Source organism: Chanos chanos, chromosome 16 (assembly GCF_902362185.1).
Source record: "Chanos chanos chromosome 16, fChaCha1.1, whole genome shotgun sequence".
Lineage (NCBI taxonomy): Eukaryota > Metazoa > Chordata > Actinopteri > Gonorynchiformes > Chanidae > Chanos > Chanos chanos.
Window position 1 is genome coordinate 15,549,114 of NC_044510.1, and position 18,116 is coordinate 15,567,229.

The 18,116-nt window shown below is 46.2% G+C and overlaps 1 protein-coding gene across 1 annotated transcript in view; it reads left to right on the forward strand.

The window, feature by feature from the left end:
- Positions 1 to 18,116, forward strand: part of mapk8ip3 (mitogen-activated protein kinase 8 interacting protein 3) — a 28,238-nt gene that overhangs the window by 7,813 nt on the left and 2,309 nt on the right. The window contains exons 5-28 of the mRNA XM_030793303.1: positions 1,601 to 1,747; positions 2,388 to 2,413; positions 3,794 to 4,015; positions 4,252 to 4,354; positions 4,671 to 4,789; positions 5,429 to 5,440; positions 6,062 to 6,079; positions 6,487 to 6,544; positions 6,970 to 7,122; positions 7,556 to 7,613; positions 8,399 to 8,547; positions 8,722 to 8,778; positions 9,110 to 9,280; positions 10,526 to 10,652; positions 12,617 to 12,703; positions 12,789 to 12,944; positions 13,200 to 13,365; positions 14,439 to 14,655; positions 15,189 to 15,332; positions 16,156 to 16,275; positions 16,419 to 16,499; positions 16,856 to 16,923; positions 17,079 to 17,227; positions 17,432 to 17,603. Of these exons, the coding sequence (XP_030649163.1) occupies positions 1,601 to 1,747; positions 2,388 to 2,413; positions 3,794 to 4,015; positions 4,252 to 4,354; positions 4,671 to 4,789; positions 5,429 to 5,440; positions 6,062 to 6,079; positions 6,487 to 6,544; positions 6,970 to 7,122; positions 7,556 to 7,613; positions 8,399 to 8,547; positions 8,722 to 8,778; positions 9,110 to 9,280; positions 10,526 to 10,652; positions 12,617 to 12,703; positions 12,789 to 12,944; positions 13,200 to 13,365; positions 14,439 to 14,655; positions 15,189 to 15,332; positions 16,156 to 16,275; positions 16,419 to 16,499; positions 16,856 to 16,923; positions 17,079 to 17,227; positions 17,432 to 17,603 (2,780 nt within the window). The remainder of the gene's footprint in view (positions 1 to 1,600; positions 1,748 to 2,387; positions 2,414 to 3,793; positions 4,016 to 4,251; positions 4,355 to 4,670; positions 4,790 to 5,428; positions 5,441 to 6,061; positions 6,080 to 6,486; positions 6,545 to 6,969; positions 7,123 to 7,555; positions 7,614 to 8,398; positions 8,548 to 8,721; positions 8,779 to 9,109; positions 9,281 to 10,525; positions 10,653 to 12,616; positions 12,704 to 12,788; positions 12,945 to 13,199; positions 13,366 to 14,438; positions 14,656 to 15,188; positions 15,333 to 16,155; positions 16,276 to 16,418; positions 16,500 to 16,855; positions 16,924 to 17,078; positions 17,228 to 17,431; positions 17,604 to 18,116) is intronic.

The following is an 18,116-nucleotide window of genomic DNA, read 5'->3' on the forward strand; positions in this document are numbered from 1 at the left end:
CACACACGCACGCACGCATAAACACACACACACACACACACACACAGAGTGCAGACCATCCATGTTCACATTCACTTTGGTGTTATCAAGATTATTACATTATTGCAGTAGGGTTATTCTGTCTGTCTTGTATGACATGGAGTTGTGTCGTATGTGTGTGTGTGTTGTGTAAGTGCGTGTGGATGTGTGTGTGTGTGTTGTGTATGTGTGTGTGTATATGCTGTGTGTGTGTGTGTATGCTGTGTGTGTGTGTTGTGTATGTGTGTTTATGTGTGTGTGTGTTGTGTAAGTGCGTGTGGATGTGTGTGTGTGTGTTGTGTATGTGTGTGTGTATATGCTGTGTGTGTGTGTGTGTATGCTGTGTGCGTGTGTTGTGTATGTGTGTGTTTATGTGTGTGTGTGTATGCTGTGTGTGTGTGTCTGTGTGTCTGTCTGTGTGTGTGTGTGTGTGTGTATGCTGTGTGTGTGTGTATAAGTGTGTGTGTGTGTTTGTGTGTGTGTGTATGCTGTGTGTGTGTGTGTGTGAGTGTGTGTGTGTGTGTGAGTATGCTGTGTGTGTGTGTGTGTGAGTGTGTGTGTGTGTGTGTGTGTATGCTGTGTGTGTATGCTGTGTGTGTGTGTGTGTGTGTGTGTGTGTGAGTGTGTGTGTGTGTGTGAGTATGCTGTGTGTGTGTGTGTGTGTGTGTGAGTGTGTGTGTGTATGCTGTGTGTGTATGCTGTGTGTATGTGTGTGTGTGTGTGTATGCTGTGTGTGTGTGTGTGTGTGTTTGTGTGTATGCTGTGTGTGTGTGTGTGTGTCTGTGCTGTTTCTAACTGGCTTTTTTCTCATTGCTCTCTGTGCTCTCTGTGCGTGTCGCTGCTCTGTCTGTGTCTGCAGTCATCGCCATACCTGCAGGAAAAGGTAATTTTCCCACAATCCTCCCTGATTGGCTGTCCAGTCACCTTTGCAAAACCCTTCCAAAGCTCTATTGGTTCTCAGCCCCCTCACTGGGCAGCTTAACCCCCCCCCCCCCAGCTTTGCCCCTCTTACTCCCAGTCCACTTTTACTGAATATCTAAACCCACCCACCCACTTTGCCCCTTTCATTCCCAGTCCTATTTAGTGTCTTTCAGTGCATAGCACAACTCCTTATTTGGACCTAACATCCTGCCCCCAGTCTCTCACCTGAGGAGTGTGAGGAGGAGAATTCTCTGGCTGACTGTCCTTGTCTGTGTGTCTGTTCTCTCGCTGTGTGTGTGTGTGTGTGTGTGTGTGTGTGTGGTTTTATTGCTGCTTTGCCTCCGCTATCTGTTTGCTGTTTTCCACCCTGCTCTGTCTTAGTGCCTGAGTTCAGTGTTTGACCTCACCAGTGCAGTGTTCTCCTGTTATTAAAAGTCTCTCTTTCTCCCCTCTGCTCTTCATCCTTGTCTTCCTCTCTCTACCTCTATCTCTCTGCCCTTACCATCTCTCTCACTCTTCATCTCACACTTTCTCTCCCCCCCCCCCCCTCTCTCTCTGTCTCTGTCTCTCTCTCTCTCTGTCTCTCTCTGTCTCCCTCTCTCTCTCTCTCTCTCTCTCTCTCTCTCTCTCTCTCTCTCTCTCTCTCTCTGTCTCTGTGCAGTAAATCCGAGCGACCCCCTTCGCTGAGTCTTTTCCCCACGGGGGATGGTATGGTACGTGGGGGTCCCGGGGGGGCTAGGATGTCATCGTCAGACGCCTGGCATGCCAGTGACGTCGGCCGGCCCGCCTACGCCTCCGGCTACCAGGTGTGACAGATTAGACACGCCCACCGAACCCTGGGCCGCTGCGGCAGGGGCGGAGCGGGAGCTGGAGGAGGAGTCATGGCATCTCCATTCTGTCATACTCATCTTTCACTCTGTCAACCCTAACCTTAGATTAGATTTACTGTAGATTAGATCGTCACGTGGATACCAGCATGGGATTAACTGGCGTTAAGTGTGATGAGTAACATGCAAACAGGTGCTGGGTTTGCCCCGCGCTTTTAGGCTCTTTTGTCATTTCTTCGCTTTAGCAAAAGTTTATTTTTGTTTTTTTACTTGTTTGCTTGTTTGTTTACTGACAAGACATACATGTTGTTCTTCCTGTTTCCCTCCTGTCACTGACCGAGAAGTTGAGACGCATTCCCAAATGTCAGTTTATGCAACACACAGTCATACCAATGCACATACTTCACTTAAAGCATATCCCAGAATTCAGCAGTCCAGGCAGTGTCTAACAGTGAAACACCTGGAGAAGACAGTGGCTGTGTCTGAAATGGCATACTACATTCTACTCGCATACTGATCTTGATGTAAAAGTAGTAAGTAGTATGCAGTACGTGAAAAATAAAAATTTTGCAGTACACGACTGTTACCCGGATGATGTACTACTCTGGCGAAAATTTGCAGTATACAACCAGAGCTCACTTCGTCGGGTACATCCCATGACGCAACGCGGTGACTTTCAACTGTCAAAAAATTTTAAAAACATGGCGGGCAGCGACAGAAGCGGCTACAACTTCAACTGCAGCTGCAGTTCCGAATATAAATGTATCAGTTGCATATTTTGGTGTAATAAGTCTTCATACGCTTTCTTATCGGGCTACTTTTGATAGATATTTGTTGTAGTCGTTTGTTGTTCAATTTTAACAGAACAGATAGCCCAACCGATAGCAAACATGTAGTACACTGCAGGAAAGTTCTCATAATTGCGTACCATACTGTATACTAGCGTGGGGAGTAGTGTTCAGTACACAGTGTATACTGGGCCAGTATGCAGTATGGAGTACACTAGTATGCCATTTCAGACACAGCCAGTGTCTAACAACGTAGAGGAGCTTTCTCCGTCAGCAGTTCACTCTTCTCATGCCCAGTGTGCTGGCCCTGCTGGCACTGGGTGGCAGTCAGTCTACCTCTCCCTGATCCAGGCTGCTCACTGTCCCTCAGCAGTGAGAGCCAAGCCCGGTTCTAGGCGATCGATCAGAACATGTTACGTCTCTTTACGATACCGTCCACCGGGTAGAGGGACAGAAAAACGACACGGCTGATTTGTTTGACACCTGAGAGAGGACGCGTGAGTCCAGCTCCACTCACCTTCACCAAGGTTATTCAGGGGATTGTGGGTAATACCAAGGTTACGCAGGGGATTATGGACATTCCAAATGAGGGCAGGAAAAAAAAAACAATAATGAATTTTAAATAATTCATGTTTATAACACAAAGCCTGGCTCCTGAAATATGCGGCAGGTCACGACCAGGTGAAAGGTCACAGGAAACAAGGACAAACTTCCTCTGCTTCTTCTTCTTCACGTGACCTTGTCTGTCACATGACTCAGAACAGTCACATGGCCTTGCCTGACACATGAATAGTTTGAGTCCCTGCTTTGGCTCGTCAGCATGGAGGACAGGTTCAGGTTGATGAGACCTTGTGACTGAACAGGAATGACATGTATGAAAACGTACAGATAGAGCATGTGTGTAATGAGTATCCGTGTTCTGTACAGTCACAGTATGTAATGCCTTCTGCTGAGTCTCATCTGCCCAGTCACGTTCAGGGCTCCACTCTGCTGCGTGAACGCGTCCTGAGTCTTTTCTTTAGCTGTGGAATTTTTTTTTGTATCATCAAATCATTTAGAGTTTGAAATTTTGTGTCTTAAAATAACCTGGAGATATTATGAACAAAACAACGTAATATGTGTGTGTTTGGATTTGAAGTTATGTTTACAGATGTGCTGATACCTATGTGTTAAACTAACATGTCTGTGTGTGTGTGTGTGTGTGTCTGTTTGGCCACACCCCTAAGGAGGATGGTTCAGAGTCTGACTCCATCGCAGCCACACCCAGCAGCACAGGGAGCAAATCGAACACACCCACCTCATCCGTTCCCTCGGCGACCGTTACCCCTCTCAACGAGGTGATGGCTCCGTCAGGGGAGTATGACATGTACCGCGGCCGCGGCCGCGGCCGCAAGAATGGCAAACGCAACAGCAGGAACATGGAGGTGCAGGTTTCCCAGGAAACCAGGAACGTCAGCATAGGTGAGTGACAGAGGGGGAGAAGAGGAAGAAGTGTGTGTGTGTGTGTGTGTGTGTGTGTGCAGGGATGGGTAATGAGGAGTGTGATAAAGTTGAATATTGGTTTACCAGGTGGTGTATACAAAAGTGTAATATCTTAGTCATTAAGACTGTATAAATCCTGTACTTTGTGATGAGTGTTTATTGCATAGAAATGTAATGATGTGTGTGTGTGTGTGTGTGTGTGTGTGTGTCTTAAGGTATGGGTAGCAGTGATGAGTGGTCTGAGTTTCAGGAGATCATTGACTCAACTCCAGAACTGGATATGTGTATGGACCCTCGCATTTACGGAGGAGGAAACAGGTACACACACACACACATATACACACACACACATGCATATGCACTCATACACACACACAGACACACACACAAACACACACACACACGCATACGCACTTGCATGCACACACACACACACACACACACATACGTGCGCACACACAAACACACACACGCTCTATGGATAATGTTTAGCAATGGCTGTTAACATAATAAACTAAGACTGATCAGATCCTACTCAGGATTACATGCTACACATTTTCTAAGACTTCAGAACTTAATGGTACACTCTCTCTCTCTTTTTCTCTCACTCTCTCTGTCCCCTTGTCCCCTGTAGTCCGTCTCAGGGCATAGTAAACGAGGCATTTGGCATAAACACAGACTCTCTCTACCACGAGATCAAAGATGCCAAATCGGACATCATCGGTGACGTGGATGCAGGGGCGGAGCTCCTCGGTAAGCCTGCTCAGGGTTTGTTTGTTTGTTTGTTTGTTTGTTTGTTTTTAATTGGTTCTCACCTTCCACCAGCTCACCCACATAAATGCAGCTCTGATATTGACCTCAGATCACAACTGCATTCATGTTTGTGGTTTTATTATTTCGGTCATTATTTATACGGTTTTTAGCGCTATGGCTCAAGCATATGCAGTCTGCAGGTGTGCTTTGTGGCTCTGACCTTTCAACTTTGACCTGCATGATATCTGTCGGAATGACCAAACGCTCACTGGTACAAATGCACGTCAATCCTTCACTGCAAAACCTTCTGGGAAAAAAACAAAACAAGGTTGTTCAATAGCTGTAATTTTCTGCTTATGGCAAAAGAATGAGAGACAGAAGATTAATCCTGTTTATTTTAAGTGTACAATGCGGTGAAGGAAGTTTTTTGTCTTTTACAGAATTGATTTAATTACTTATTCATGCAACCAGGGGCTTTGTTTTGATCACTTTTCTTTCACTATGAAGGTGGAGCTTCTATTGATTTGTTTATCTTAGTGTGAAGGTGGAGCTTTGATTTGATTGGGCGTCTCAATCACTGACCCTTGACCCCTCTCTGTGCTTCCTTCCTGTGTGTGCTTCTCGTGGCCCTGCCCCTAGGGGAATTCTCAGGTGTGTATCTGCTCATTGATTGATTGGTTGGTATTTTTCTTTTTTCATATTGTTTTTACATCGTTATGTTTATTTAATCCCACACTATGTCGCACAAAACCAACTTCTGATCCGAGTTTGATTCAGCAGAGTTTACTTAAAGTCAGATCAAAACATCCAGAGAACTCACCAATCAAAACCTTGTGTAACCGACCCGAGTGTTGCTATGGTAACCCCCAGATGTAGAGAGCTGTATAGTGGTAGACGAGTATCAGTGTAATTGGCCTGGACATGACTACCTCTAGGTTTAGTCTTGGCATAGGCGTAGTCTTAGTCTTAATGCCTAATCTGTGCATTGGCTGTAGCAGTGCATTCCCTCTGCTTGGTGTGAATGTGTGTGTGTGTAAGGGAGAGTGTGTTAGACAGTTGTCTCTTTCTACCAAAGCTTTAGTGTCTAACAGGTACTTATTACTTTACTCTCTCTCTCTCTCTCTCTCTCTCTCCTTCTTCTTCTGTCACGTTCCCTCACTTTATCATCATTTTCTACTCTCACTCCTTCTCTTCTTCTTCTCTCATATAATTTACCTGTCCTTCAACTTATTTCTCTCTCTTTCCCTTTGTTTCTTTCTTTCTTTCTCTTAGTGCGGGATGATTTCTTTGGTAAGGCCCCGGCCTTCTGTATCCTTCACGTTGTGTCTGTCTGTAACTCCCCATACTGACCCCTCCTTGTGATGCCATTTCCTCCTGTGGTTGTGCTGTGATGTCACTTCCTCCCTTCGCCAGGGGCTGTTCTGTGCTCTGAATGGCTGGCTTTAAGCTATTTCTCATTTTGTTCAAATGATTTTTTTGTTGTTGTTGTTTGTTGAAGTGTACTTGTTATTGATGTGAACAGAACAAGTGTTTGTTTTAGTTCATTTTATGATTGTGTTCTTGTCGCAGTGACCCATTTGAGACTTGAGTCTCATAGACTGTCCATTCGCGTAGTATTCATAGGTTTTGATGAGTAAGAAAGAACGAAAATCACACGCTGTGCTTGTGTATTAATGCAAACTCTGTGTGCGTCTCAGGAATGGGGAAAGAAGTGGAGAATCTGCTGACAGAAAATAAACAGCTACTGGAGACCAAGTAAGAAACAGAAAGAGAGAGAGACAGATACTGTGTATGTGTATGTGAGGGAGAGAGAGTATACTGACTGAGTTTATGGTTACACTTACTGTTTATCTGCTGTTATGGGACTTTGCCTTGAGTCACTGGCGTCTTTGTCAGCAGTCAAACATACAATCTCAACATCAACAAGAATCCCAACACGCAGAAAATATTAACAAACACGACAAGCTACAGCAGGCAGGGTCTCCCGGGCTATTTACCATATTTACATCTTATAAAACACATTCTGAGTCATTTCTCACTTCCGAGAGGGTGCCGGGCAGATGTTGCTGCTAGGTATTAGGTTTATGGTGTTGGGGGGGGGGTGTGTGTGCAGGGAGGAGGGTGAGTTTTTGAGTGTTTATGTGTGCAAGTGTTTACTGTCTGTAATCTGTGCCCTGCAGGAACGCTCTAAACATCGTGAAGAACGACCTCATCGCCAAAGTGGACGAGCTGTCCGGAGAACAGGAAGTGCTCAGAGAGGAGCTGGAGGCTGTGAAACAGTCCAAGAGCAAAGTGGACAGCAGAGTCAAAGAGCTGGAGGAGGAGCTTAAGAGGTGAGGGGCGTGTCCAAAAGAGAGGGGAGGGGCCTGTGTAAAACACATTTGACCTGACTTGCTTTTAACACGGCACACAGAGAGCTGTGTTATTTACTGGACGTTAGCAGGAGCTTGGTTTCTCGATGGATAAAGTTTCACATTTATCATGTGCAACCTCTTAAGACTGTAAACTATTTTCAGACATGGCAACACACTGTCAGCTTTATATGAAAACGACAGTTTTCTGCATTGACTGTGACCACTGTGAAAAAATGTGTTACACTCAAATCAGCAGATAATAGAGGTTGTGTTTTCAAAATGCAGTCAAAAAAGTGAGAGCCCAAATCATAAAGAAGGGGGAAACGGATTGAGTGTGTGAAAGGGTATGGAGCGTTTTAAAATGAGGTGAGTTCTATTGAGTTGTCTCGTCTGTGTGTGTGTGAATCTGTAGGCTCAGAGCTGAAGCGTTGGGGGCATCTCAAGACTCGAAAGACGACGGTGGGGAGGACGTGAGTGTTCACCTTCTCTTTTTGACTAACACACGTCACCAGAAAAAGACACACACGCCAATCCAAAAACATCTCCCACTCACAACTCCAGCCTCTTTCTCTTAGAGATGACTGCATAGGTTCACACATCATGACAGAAACATCCTTTAGCCAATCGGCAAACAGCAGCAGGTTATGACTATTACCATACATCCAAGGTCGTATCTATCAGACTTGTCAGAATAGGTGTGCTGATCTGGGGTCAGTTAATGTATTTCATAATTGTACTAGGTAGAATTAGGTGGGCTAAAGGGGAACTGTTCCTAGATCTGGGGACCTGGCCTTGAGAGAAAGTGTTTGGAGATTCTGGCTCTGGATTGGACCCTAATATTACTAGACGTCTCCAGATATTCCAAATGCTCTTTGGCCCTTGTGTTCTAGCCCAGTTCCCTTAATTACACTTGTCACTCATTTAATTTGATCATTTAATTCCCATTAGCTTAAGCATATTCTTAGTATCATCTTTGTGACTACACTGTCTGTACTCTAACTGTCAGCTTGGCTCCAGCACTAAAGTACTAACTTGCCCTGCCCCTCTGGTTTGTTTTGCTCTATGTTGTCCTGTCCCCTCTGGTTTGTTTTGCTCTATGTTGTCCTGTCCCCTCTGGTTTGTTTTGCTCTTTGTTGTCCTGTCCCCTCTGGTTTGTTTTGCTTTCTGTCTCTCGTGCTCCTCTGGTCTGTGTTCCTTTTGCTGTGTTCTTCTCCCGGGCTTTGTTTGTGGCAACTGTGCACGGGCTGGTCTGCAGTATTCGTCCCCGCTGCAGGACGACGTGGCCATGACTCAGAGGAGGAGGTTCACGCGGGTGGAGATGGCCCGTGTCCTTATGGAGAGGAACCAGTACAAAGAGAGGCTGATGGAGCTGCAAGAGGCTGTGCGCTGGACAGAGATGATCAGGTTGAAGAACACAAAGACAGGCACACATATTCACACACTTCAAACCCGCACACGCACACTTAAACCTACCCACATACACCTCCCTATCACACACATAATCCGTTCATCATCCCATTCTGGTCCCTTTCTTTTTTTCAACACCCCTTTCTCTCTCTCTCTCTCTTTCTCTCTCAGGGCATCGAGAGAGAATCCTCAGATCCAGGAGAAAAAGAAGTCCACGATCTGGCAATTGTGAGTGTTGTGTACTGGTGTGTTTGTGAGTGAGTCTGTGAGTTTTGAGTATGTCTGTCTGTGAGTGTGTTTGTCTGTGAGCGTGTTTTTGAAATTGAGTGCCTTTCCTCACCTGTTGGAGAGTGTGTGTGTGTGTGTGTGTGCTTGTCTGTAAGGTGTTAGCATTTGTATGCGTTGGTGTGTTTGAGAGTGTTTTTCGGTACATTACGAGTGTTTGTGTGGATTTGTTCGTTTATAAGTGTGTTTCTGTTAGCTGTGTTTGTCTCCTCTGGTGATTTGATTCATATAGAAAACTTTCTCTCCTTTGCTCTTTTTTCCCTCTCTCTTCCAGCTTTGCACGTTTGTTCAGTTCATCAACAAGCCCTCCTCCAGTGAAACGTCCCTATACCAGCGTTAACATCCACTACAAGAGCCCGTCACCAGCCGGTTTCAACCAGAAACGCTCGCATACCATGTGTCAGATCTCCACCTCAAACCGGACCCTGGAGTTCTTCCCCGACGAGTGAGAGCACAGAAAAGTGCACACTCATTCATAAACACAGTGATACATGCATAAACACACACACACACACAAATGGATGGATGCAGAATCTCTCACATACAGCTATACACACTTAACTGACTGTATTTGAGTTTCTGTGCATGCCAGTGGACTTGTTCAGTCATTTAGGTGCCTGTACACGCGAATCAAACTGTTGTCCATAAGAGTACATCCATATAACTTTTCCTCTTTATCTCTCTCATTCACTTGCTCTCTCTTTCTCATTTTTCTTCATTTCTCTTTTACTCTCTTTCTTCATTTCGTCTCTTTTCTACATTCTCTCTTATCCTCTTATTCCTCCCTTGTTTCTTTCTCTTTCTGCCTCCTTCTTTCTTTTTCCCTTTCTCTGTATCTCTTTTACCTTAATGTAATTGTTCAGTTATAGGAATTAGAAACAGTATCAAAGTTACAGGTGCTGTCGATGCGGTTAATGGGCAGTAGTCATGGTAACAAGTCAAAAGTCATGGTTGCAGGAGACACAGGTGCAGTTGTAGTCACAGTTACAAAGAGGGTAGTCAAGGTCTCAAAGACATTGTCCCCATTCTGGGGTAGTTGTCATGGTTACAGCTGTTTGCTTCTCCCCATCTGGTCTAGCTTAGCCTCACTGCTATGCTTTGCTAGCTGAACTCACAGAGCACTTTTCAGCTGCCTGCTCCCACATAATCACACACACACACCCGTCCCACATAATCACACACACACACACCCATCCCACACACACAGACACATGAACCCCCAAAATGGTTATCGTAGTAAAAAAAAAGATTATTCCAGAGATGAGATGAAATGAATGACACTTACCGTTCGTCTCAGCATGCATGCGCTAACTGCTAAGGTGGTTTGGCAGCTTCTTTTTGCTCTGTATTTACAGTGTGTGTGCGTGTGCGTGTGTGCAAGTACCTGCGTCATGTACACATTTCTACAATGACCGTGTGTATGTGTGTGTGTGTGCTGCACTGACTGTGTCTGCTCTTTAACTGTGTGCACCTACATTTACCGAACGTGCGTCTGTGTTAGCTACATGCCCGTCTCTCTCTCTCTCTCTCTCTCTCTGTCTCTCTCTCTCTCTCTGTTACTTAATGTGCTTTTTGTTGCTTTTCGGGCCGCGGCTGGCTGCTCTCTCTCACGCTCTTTTTTGCTGATGCCTCCCCCCTTCTCTCTCTCCGTCCGTAGACTCCCCAGTAACGGTGTTGCGTCTCTCCTCAGCGACTCGGCGCTGAGCGCCCGCAGGGAGCAGCGTCGGGAGCAGTACCGACAGGTCCGTGAGCACATGCGCCGGGACGACGGCCTCATGCAGGCCTGCGGCTGGAGTGTCCCGCCCCGACACAAACAGGTACCGCTTCATCTGGCCACACCCACAACTAGCCCCGCCCACTGCCCCACCAGTGGCCTTTACTTTTCCCCTCTCAACGCTGCTCTGCAAGTAGGGACCCGCTTAGCTGTTTCATTACGCCTTCCGAAAATGGCTGCCCACCCTGTCACTACCTCCACCCTCCTGTTTTTGGGCCATCTCTGAGTGTATGTGAGGTACAATGGTTGACAACACATTTTGGGTAGTGTGGTCTAGTAAGAGCTTGGCTTGTCAGTCATTGATTGTAGTTTTACCTTGCGAAAGAGGAGTGGCTTTAAAGATTTTGGAGACTGTGATTGGCTGCTGACGGAGATGGAGGAAGATTTAGCCACTGCTGTTTTTCACGTTCCGGAGGCGAGTCAGAGTAACTGTGTCGAAGTTCCCTTTCGTAAAACTGGGTTCTTTTCCTGTTCTGTAGCCTCGGGCGCAAGGCACAAGCAGGTGGTAGAGACTTAATAAAGCTACATTCCTCTGCAACTAATTTTCACCCTTTTTGCCTCAGGTCCTCCAGGCACTGTAAAAAGCTAATATTGAGCTGTGTGGTATTTGACTGTTTTCGAAAGAGGACCATTTATAAAGGTTACATGTTGCTCGGCAACTGCAGTGGTCACTGTTGACGTTGCTCTACCATCAGTGACCACGATCATGGAATTGCCATGGCAATGTAACGTCAGTCACAGAGGTTTCATGTGACAGCGCTGCTTGGAACAGCCTTCGATCCGTCGTTATGGTGACGTTAGCGGAGCAGGCTTTAGCACGTTTGTGTGAGTTTGTCAGGGTGGGTTGCCGTGGTGTGTGTCAGGGTTGCCGTGGTGACGGCCTGTCGCCGTGGCTCTAACTGTCATCTCCCACAGACGGGACTCCAGACAGACGGCCCTCAGGATCCGGCGTTGAAGAGGACGCAGGCAAGTTTGACCAGCCGAGAGGATCAGCATGCTCCTCTCACCCCCCCCTTGCCCCGCCCCCACCCCCCCAAAAACCCTCGCCTCTAACCTACAGGCTGCCAGTCATAACAGAGACCCCTAACCAAAACTGATTACAATTCAAATTTCTAACCACAGAATGTTTTCACAGTGCATAACTAAACTGACCTTAAATAAAATGTCTCCCCAAATAGTTTCGCTCGTAACTAAGGGCCCACACATAGCCACGTCTCAGACATTTCCGTAGGCTGGTTACTGCATGTCAGGGAGGATACACGGAGACATAAACGTAAACATAAAGAATCCTTGGTTTCAGTAAGGCATTATGTTTTTGGCTATGGAAATAGAGAACAGCTGTTTCTTATTTAAATAATTGATTCAAAGTCTCCAGTATTGGAGACTGACTGGAGACAAAGAGCTTAGTGTGACTATTTTCTGTTTCTTGGTTGAGGAGCAGCACAGAAACCTCTTGACCTTCAACTCACCCCCTCCCCCCAAAGTAAATATGTTTTAATAAGACAGTTACAGAGACTGTAATCAGAGAAATACCCAATCAGTCTCAGTGCCCAGTCCCAAATACACAGGCATATAGAGAAATATTTCTCCTCTTTATGCTGCGAAAGAAGACCAGTTATTCCTAATATGTTTGGACAGTCGTGACCCCTGACCCGCCCCCAGTCACACAGGCAGGATCATCACTGGCTGTTCTCTCTGTCACTCAGAAGCCAGGCTGTCCACCCCTGTGTAGATTAACTCCTTGGCATTGCGCATGTGTGAATCTTTCACCCCCTTAACTCCCTTTGCCTTTTTAACCTGCTTTTTGAAACCCCTTCTTCCTTTGGCCATTCCTACCCCCCCACCCCCCTTTTAACACGCGTGTCTGTCCAAATCTGCCCACAGGGCTGCCAACAGAACAAGGCCTGAAAAGGGACTCGGAGATTGGTCTCCAGTGTTTAGGTTTTGGAGTGGTGTTTGTTAATTGGATAATTTTTGATTGTACCTGCCCCCTTTTCCATCTGACAGGCCAATGAGAAGGAGGATAATCGTGTGAAGAACGTCCCTGTGCCTGTCTACTGTCGCCCCCTAGTGGAGAAAGACCCCAACAGGAAGGTAATTGAAAAATCTGTGTACACACACACACACAGGCACACACATACACAAGCAGGCTTTCACACACGCCTTCTGGTTTGTGTAGCTGTGGTGTGCAGCAGGGGTCGACCTAACCGGCTGGAGAACAACCAATCAGGATGGAGCGAGTATGAAGCCACCGCCAAGTGGTTCTGATCCCCTGACAGCAGAGGAGGAGGCAGGAGAGAACAAGAGTGAGCACAGCTCACCAGAGAAGAAGAAGGTACACAACAGCAACACACAATAAAAACAAAACAAGGAAACACTTTTCTCTCTCTCTCTCATAACATACACACGCATACATACACAAATATGTATGTATATGTGTATTACATGATCTTTCTCCTTCTCTCTCTCACTCCCATAATGTACACACACATACATACACAAATATGTATGTACATATGTGCATACACAATCCCTCTCCCTCCCCCTCTCTCTCTCTCTCGCTCTCTCTCTCTCTCTCCCTCTCTCTAAGCCTAAGGAGCTGCATGAGTCAGACTCGATGAGCAGCCGGGTGTGGATCCTGACCAGTACTCACGCCGGCAGTAAGGTGGTGATTATCGATGCCAACCAGCCTGGCTCCCTGGTTGACCAGTTTAACGTGTGTAATGCTCACGTGCTCTGCATCTCCAGCGTCCCAGGTATGTAAACATGTGTTTCCCCTAACGTCCCATAAACACACCACACACATATACTGCTCAACACCCCGTAAACATGTACACGTACCCCAGAACACCCTGTAAAGACATACATATACTGCTCAACACCCCATGATTATGTCTGTACACCCCTTAACACACTGTAAACACATACATATGCCACTCAACACCCCATGGTTATGTCTGTACACCCCTTAACACACTGTAAACACATACATATGCCACTTAACACATCGTGATTATGTCTGTATACCCCTTAACACACTGTAAATACATACATATGCCACTCAACACCCCATGATTATGTCTGTACACCCCTTAACACACTGTAAACACATACATATGCCACTTAACACATCGTGATTATGTCTGTATACCCCTTAACACACTGTAAATACATACATATGCCACTCAACACCCCATGATTATGTCTGTACACCCCTTAACACACTGTAAACACATACATATGCCACTCAACACCCCATGATTATGTCTGTATACCCCTTAACACACTGTAAATACATACATTTGCCACTCAACACCCCATGGTTATGTCTGTACACCCCTTAACAGACTCTCCAGGCATTCTGACTCTTTTTTCATACACATGTTTTATGGGGCATCCTTGCTTTCATAAAAACATACTTGGCCTTGTGTAGTCAAAACTAGAGCTCCTTCAGTCTGTTTCCTGGGGTCCAGGGTCCCACTGCTTTTCTTATCAGCCATATAGTGCAGCTGGTTTCTGATTGGCTGAAGAGTGCACATGTCTGCTTCCCAAGTAAAACTGAACCACTCATTATGAGAATATAGCCAAAAGCCAGCAGAATTCTGGACCTCCAATACTGGATTTAAGGATCTGTGTACCCATGTTTAGGACATAGTGGAGCATAGCTAAAGGCTATTGATGCTAACTCTGATTTATGCCAGATCCAGTTTCAATTAAGTTCTCATTCTGGCTCTAATTTTAGGTCAAGCACTAAGTAAGTTCTGAGAACTGACCTTGTGAGAGTGTTTGTTTTTGTGTGTGTTTGTGTTTGTGGGTTGGGGGGAGGTAGCAGCCAGTGAGAGTGACTACCCTGCGGGTGAGATCTTCCTGGAACAGCAGGGGGAGGGTGGCAGTTCGGAGGACACTGGCGGCGTGGAGGGGATGTTGGCAGGCATCACTTTAGTGGGCTGTGCCACCAACTGCAGCGTGGTACGCAGCAACTGCTCCTCGCGCACAGACACCCCTGTGCTGGACAAAGGACAAGGTGAGTTAGGCAGGATTTGCATGTGTTGGAGTGTGTGTGTGTGTATTGTGTGTATGTCTGTGTGTGTACAGTGCCTGTACTTCCAGTTAAGCTATTTATTTAGGTTCATTCAGTACATTCATACATCACCAAAAAGATGTCAGTCCACATGCACTGAGTGTATAATGCTCTGTGTATTTGCGTATGTGTGTGTGTGTATTTGCGTGTGTGTGTATTTGCGTATGTGTGTGTGTGTGTGTATTTGTGTATGTGTGTGTGTGTGTGTATTTGCGTATGTGTGTGTGTGTGTATTTGTGTATGTGTGTGTGTATTTGCGTGTGTGTGTGTGTGTGTGTGTGTGTGTGTTTGTGTATGTGTGTGTGTGTGTGTGTGTGTATTTGCGTATGTGTGTGTGTGTATGTGTGTGTGTGTGTATGTGTGTGTGTGTGTGTGTCCATGTGTGTATTTGCTTATGTGTGTGTGTATTTGCGTATGTGTGTGTGTGTGTGTATTTGCGTGTGTGTGTGTGTGTGTGTGTGCGTGTATTGTAGCCCCAACAGCTCCAGTGCTCAGCAGTCACAGACTGGCTGTCTCTCAGTCCGCCGAAGAGGCAACAGAAGCCACTGAGGTGTCCGAGGAGGCGGGGCCTACTGAGGAGGGACAAAGCTCCGCCCCTCCAGGACCCTTCACAGAACACGTTTTTACTGACAACACAAGCAGGTACCTTGCACATGCTTATACATACATGGATATTGGGAGAACACCATCATCATGGATTCAGTGGGGGTTAAAGCTGACTTAAGTGGGTCCTCTGGTCATCTGATATAGCCTCAGATATACTCCTGTGTATATGTTTTCCTCACATCTCTGTCTGACACTGGTTCATTCACATTCAGTTTCATTGATCAAATTCTGACTTGACCAATCATCTTTCATCTGAGTCATCACGGGCAGGTACAGTGGTCCTCGCTGTGAGTGGTTGGTTAGAATAGGTGAGAGGTCATTGTGGATACTGCAATATTAAGATAGAGACATACATGGAACAGTGTTTTACAGTGTAGTAATGTGCATTATACTCTATGTGTAATACACATATACACACACTGGATAAGACTGTGGTCATAGCTCTTGTGATGTGTACATAGTGCAGTGTCGTGTGGGTAGAATAGAGCGATACAGTATGACAGAGGACAGTGCAGTAGGTGGGAGATTGTGTAACAGTGTAGTAGTAGTACAATGCAGTTTGATGGAAGACAGTGCAGTGTGCTTTAGCACTGTGTAGTATGATGAGAGATAGTGCCATATGGTACAGTGCGGTACATTGCAGTACAGTGTAATACAATACAGGACTGCGTAGTACAGTGCAGTATAGTTTACTGTAGTGTAGTACCATGTAAAACAGACCTGTAATGTAGTACAGTAGAGGACAGAGTCTAGTCCTGTGTGATACAGGGTAGTACAGTGTTGTGTAATCTGTTATAGTGCTCTGTAGTGATTTTGTGTACTGTGGGTCTAGTTATATGTTTATATTAATCTGGCCTAGTGAGGGAGGTGCACCAAAGGAGGAGGTGACCTCTGCCCCCCCAGACCCAGAGGAGGGGGGAGAGGACCGAGCAGGAACCAGCGCTGCCCCCACCATGTGGCTCGGAGCACAGAATGGCTGGTGGGTACCATGGACACACACACACACACACAGAGTGTTTCTCTCTTTCACACACACACACACGCACACAGAGTGTTTCTCTCTTTCACAGAAACATACACATTAAAAACACTCAATAAAGAAGGTCTTCTCTGTGTCCACAGGTTGTATGTGCACTCTGCTGTTGTTAACTGGAAGAAATGTCTTCACTCCATCAAACTCAAAGACTCTGTGCTCAGTCTAGTGTGAGTATACTCACAGAAACATGTGTGTGTGTGTGTGTGTATGTGTGTGTTTCGGAGGGAGGGCTTCTCAAACGAGTATTAAGTGTTTGTAAATTAAGTGATTTAATGGAAAGGACGGAAAAGGAAGGCGTGATGTGCAGCAGTATCTAGGGTGAAACAGTGTTTCATGCAATGTTGAAGTGCAGTGAATATTAACAGATTAAGAGTAGGTGGTCAGTGTGGGTAAGTGTGAAAGAGTCATGCTGTGGTATGCACATGTGTGTGAAAGCACTGCGAAAGATGAAGTATCACTGTTTCTGCATGCACTACACTTGTTAAATAAAGTGTGTGTGTGTGTGTGTGTGTGTGTGTTTCAGGCACGTTAAAGGAAGGGTGTTGGTGGCGTTAGCGGACGGTACTCTTGCCATCTTCCACAGAGCTGAAGGTTTGTGAGAATTCTCCACCTCTCGAAGCTGTATCTCACTAAATAACCTAAATTCATGACCAATGCCAAGCCACTGTGTGCACACAGACTTAACCTAGCTCTCTGACAGCCTGGTCCTCTGTGTTTGACTGACGTTTGTTTGTGCTCCTGGGCAGACGGGCAGTGGGACTTGTCTAACTATCACCTGATGGACCTGGGTCGGCCGCACCACTCCATACGCTGCATGGCGGTGGTCCACGATAAAGTCTGGTGTGGCTACAAGAACAAAGTCCACGTCATCCAGCCCAAAAGCATGCAAATCGAGGTGAGCTCACCTAACCCAGACTGACCTATCACATCACAGGGCATTCTCCCCTCTAACGACATTTCCATCACTCCTGCACTCTGGTGAGCTCACCTAACCCAGACTGACCTATCACATCACAGGGCATTCTCCCCTCTGACGACATCTCCGTCACTCCTGCGCCCTCCTGTTCCTCCTAATCCTCCATCTCTCCCTTCTTCCTAGAAATCGTTTGATGCTCACCCACGAAGGGAGAGCCAGGTCAGACAGTTGGCATGGATTGGCGACGGCGTCTGGGTATCGATCCGTCTGGACTCCACGCTGCGTCTGTACCACGCTCTCACACACCAGCACCTCCAGGACGTTGACATAGAGCCTTATGTTAGCAAGATGCTGGGTAAAGACCACCTCTCTCTCTCTCTTATTTTCCCATCCATTCTGTCACATGGGGACATGCCAGATCCTTACAGTGAAGATCCTTCAGACTAAACCCTCAGGCCTTGTTGTTCAGACTAAGTGTTGTCTTACGCATTGTCTTACATTGTCTTCCTAAATGAGTCCCATTCTCTGTTTGGACCAGTCGTAAGTCAAAGATGTGAGGTATCTGAATGACTGTACCCTGTCCCATTACTCTTACGTGATTCATGATGTCGCAGCACCAACCAATCATTACAGGAGTGTCTCACAGAGTCTTCCTGTTTATTAAGAGAACGAGGTCACAAGGCAAAGGAGTCGTGTAAGGGTATTGGAACAGGGCCCCGTCATTCAAAGGTTCCATATACTTATTCAGTTCAGGTCTGCTGCACAGACAAAAGAGACATGAAAGCCATTGTGTGGTGAGAAACGTCTGTGCAGTTTGCATCACTGAAGGCAGCTCTGCTCTGGTTATATGTGTGTAGAGTTTCACATA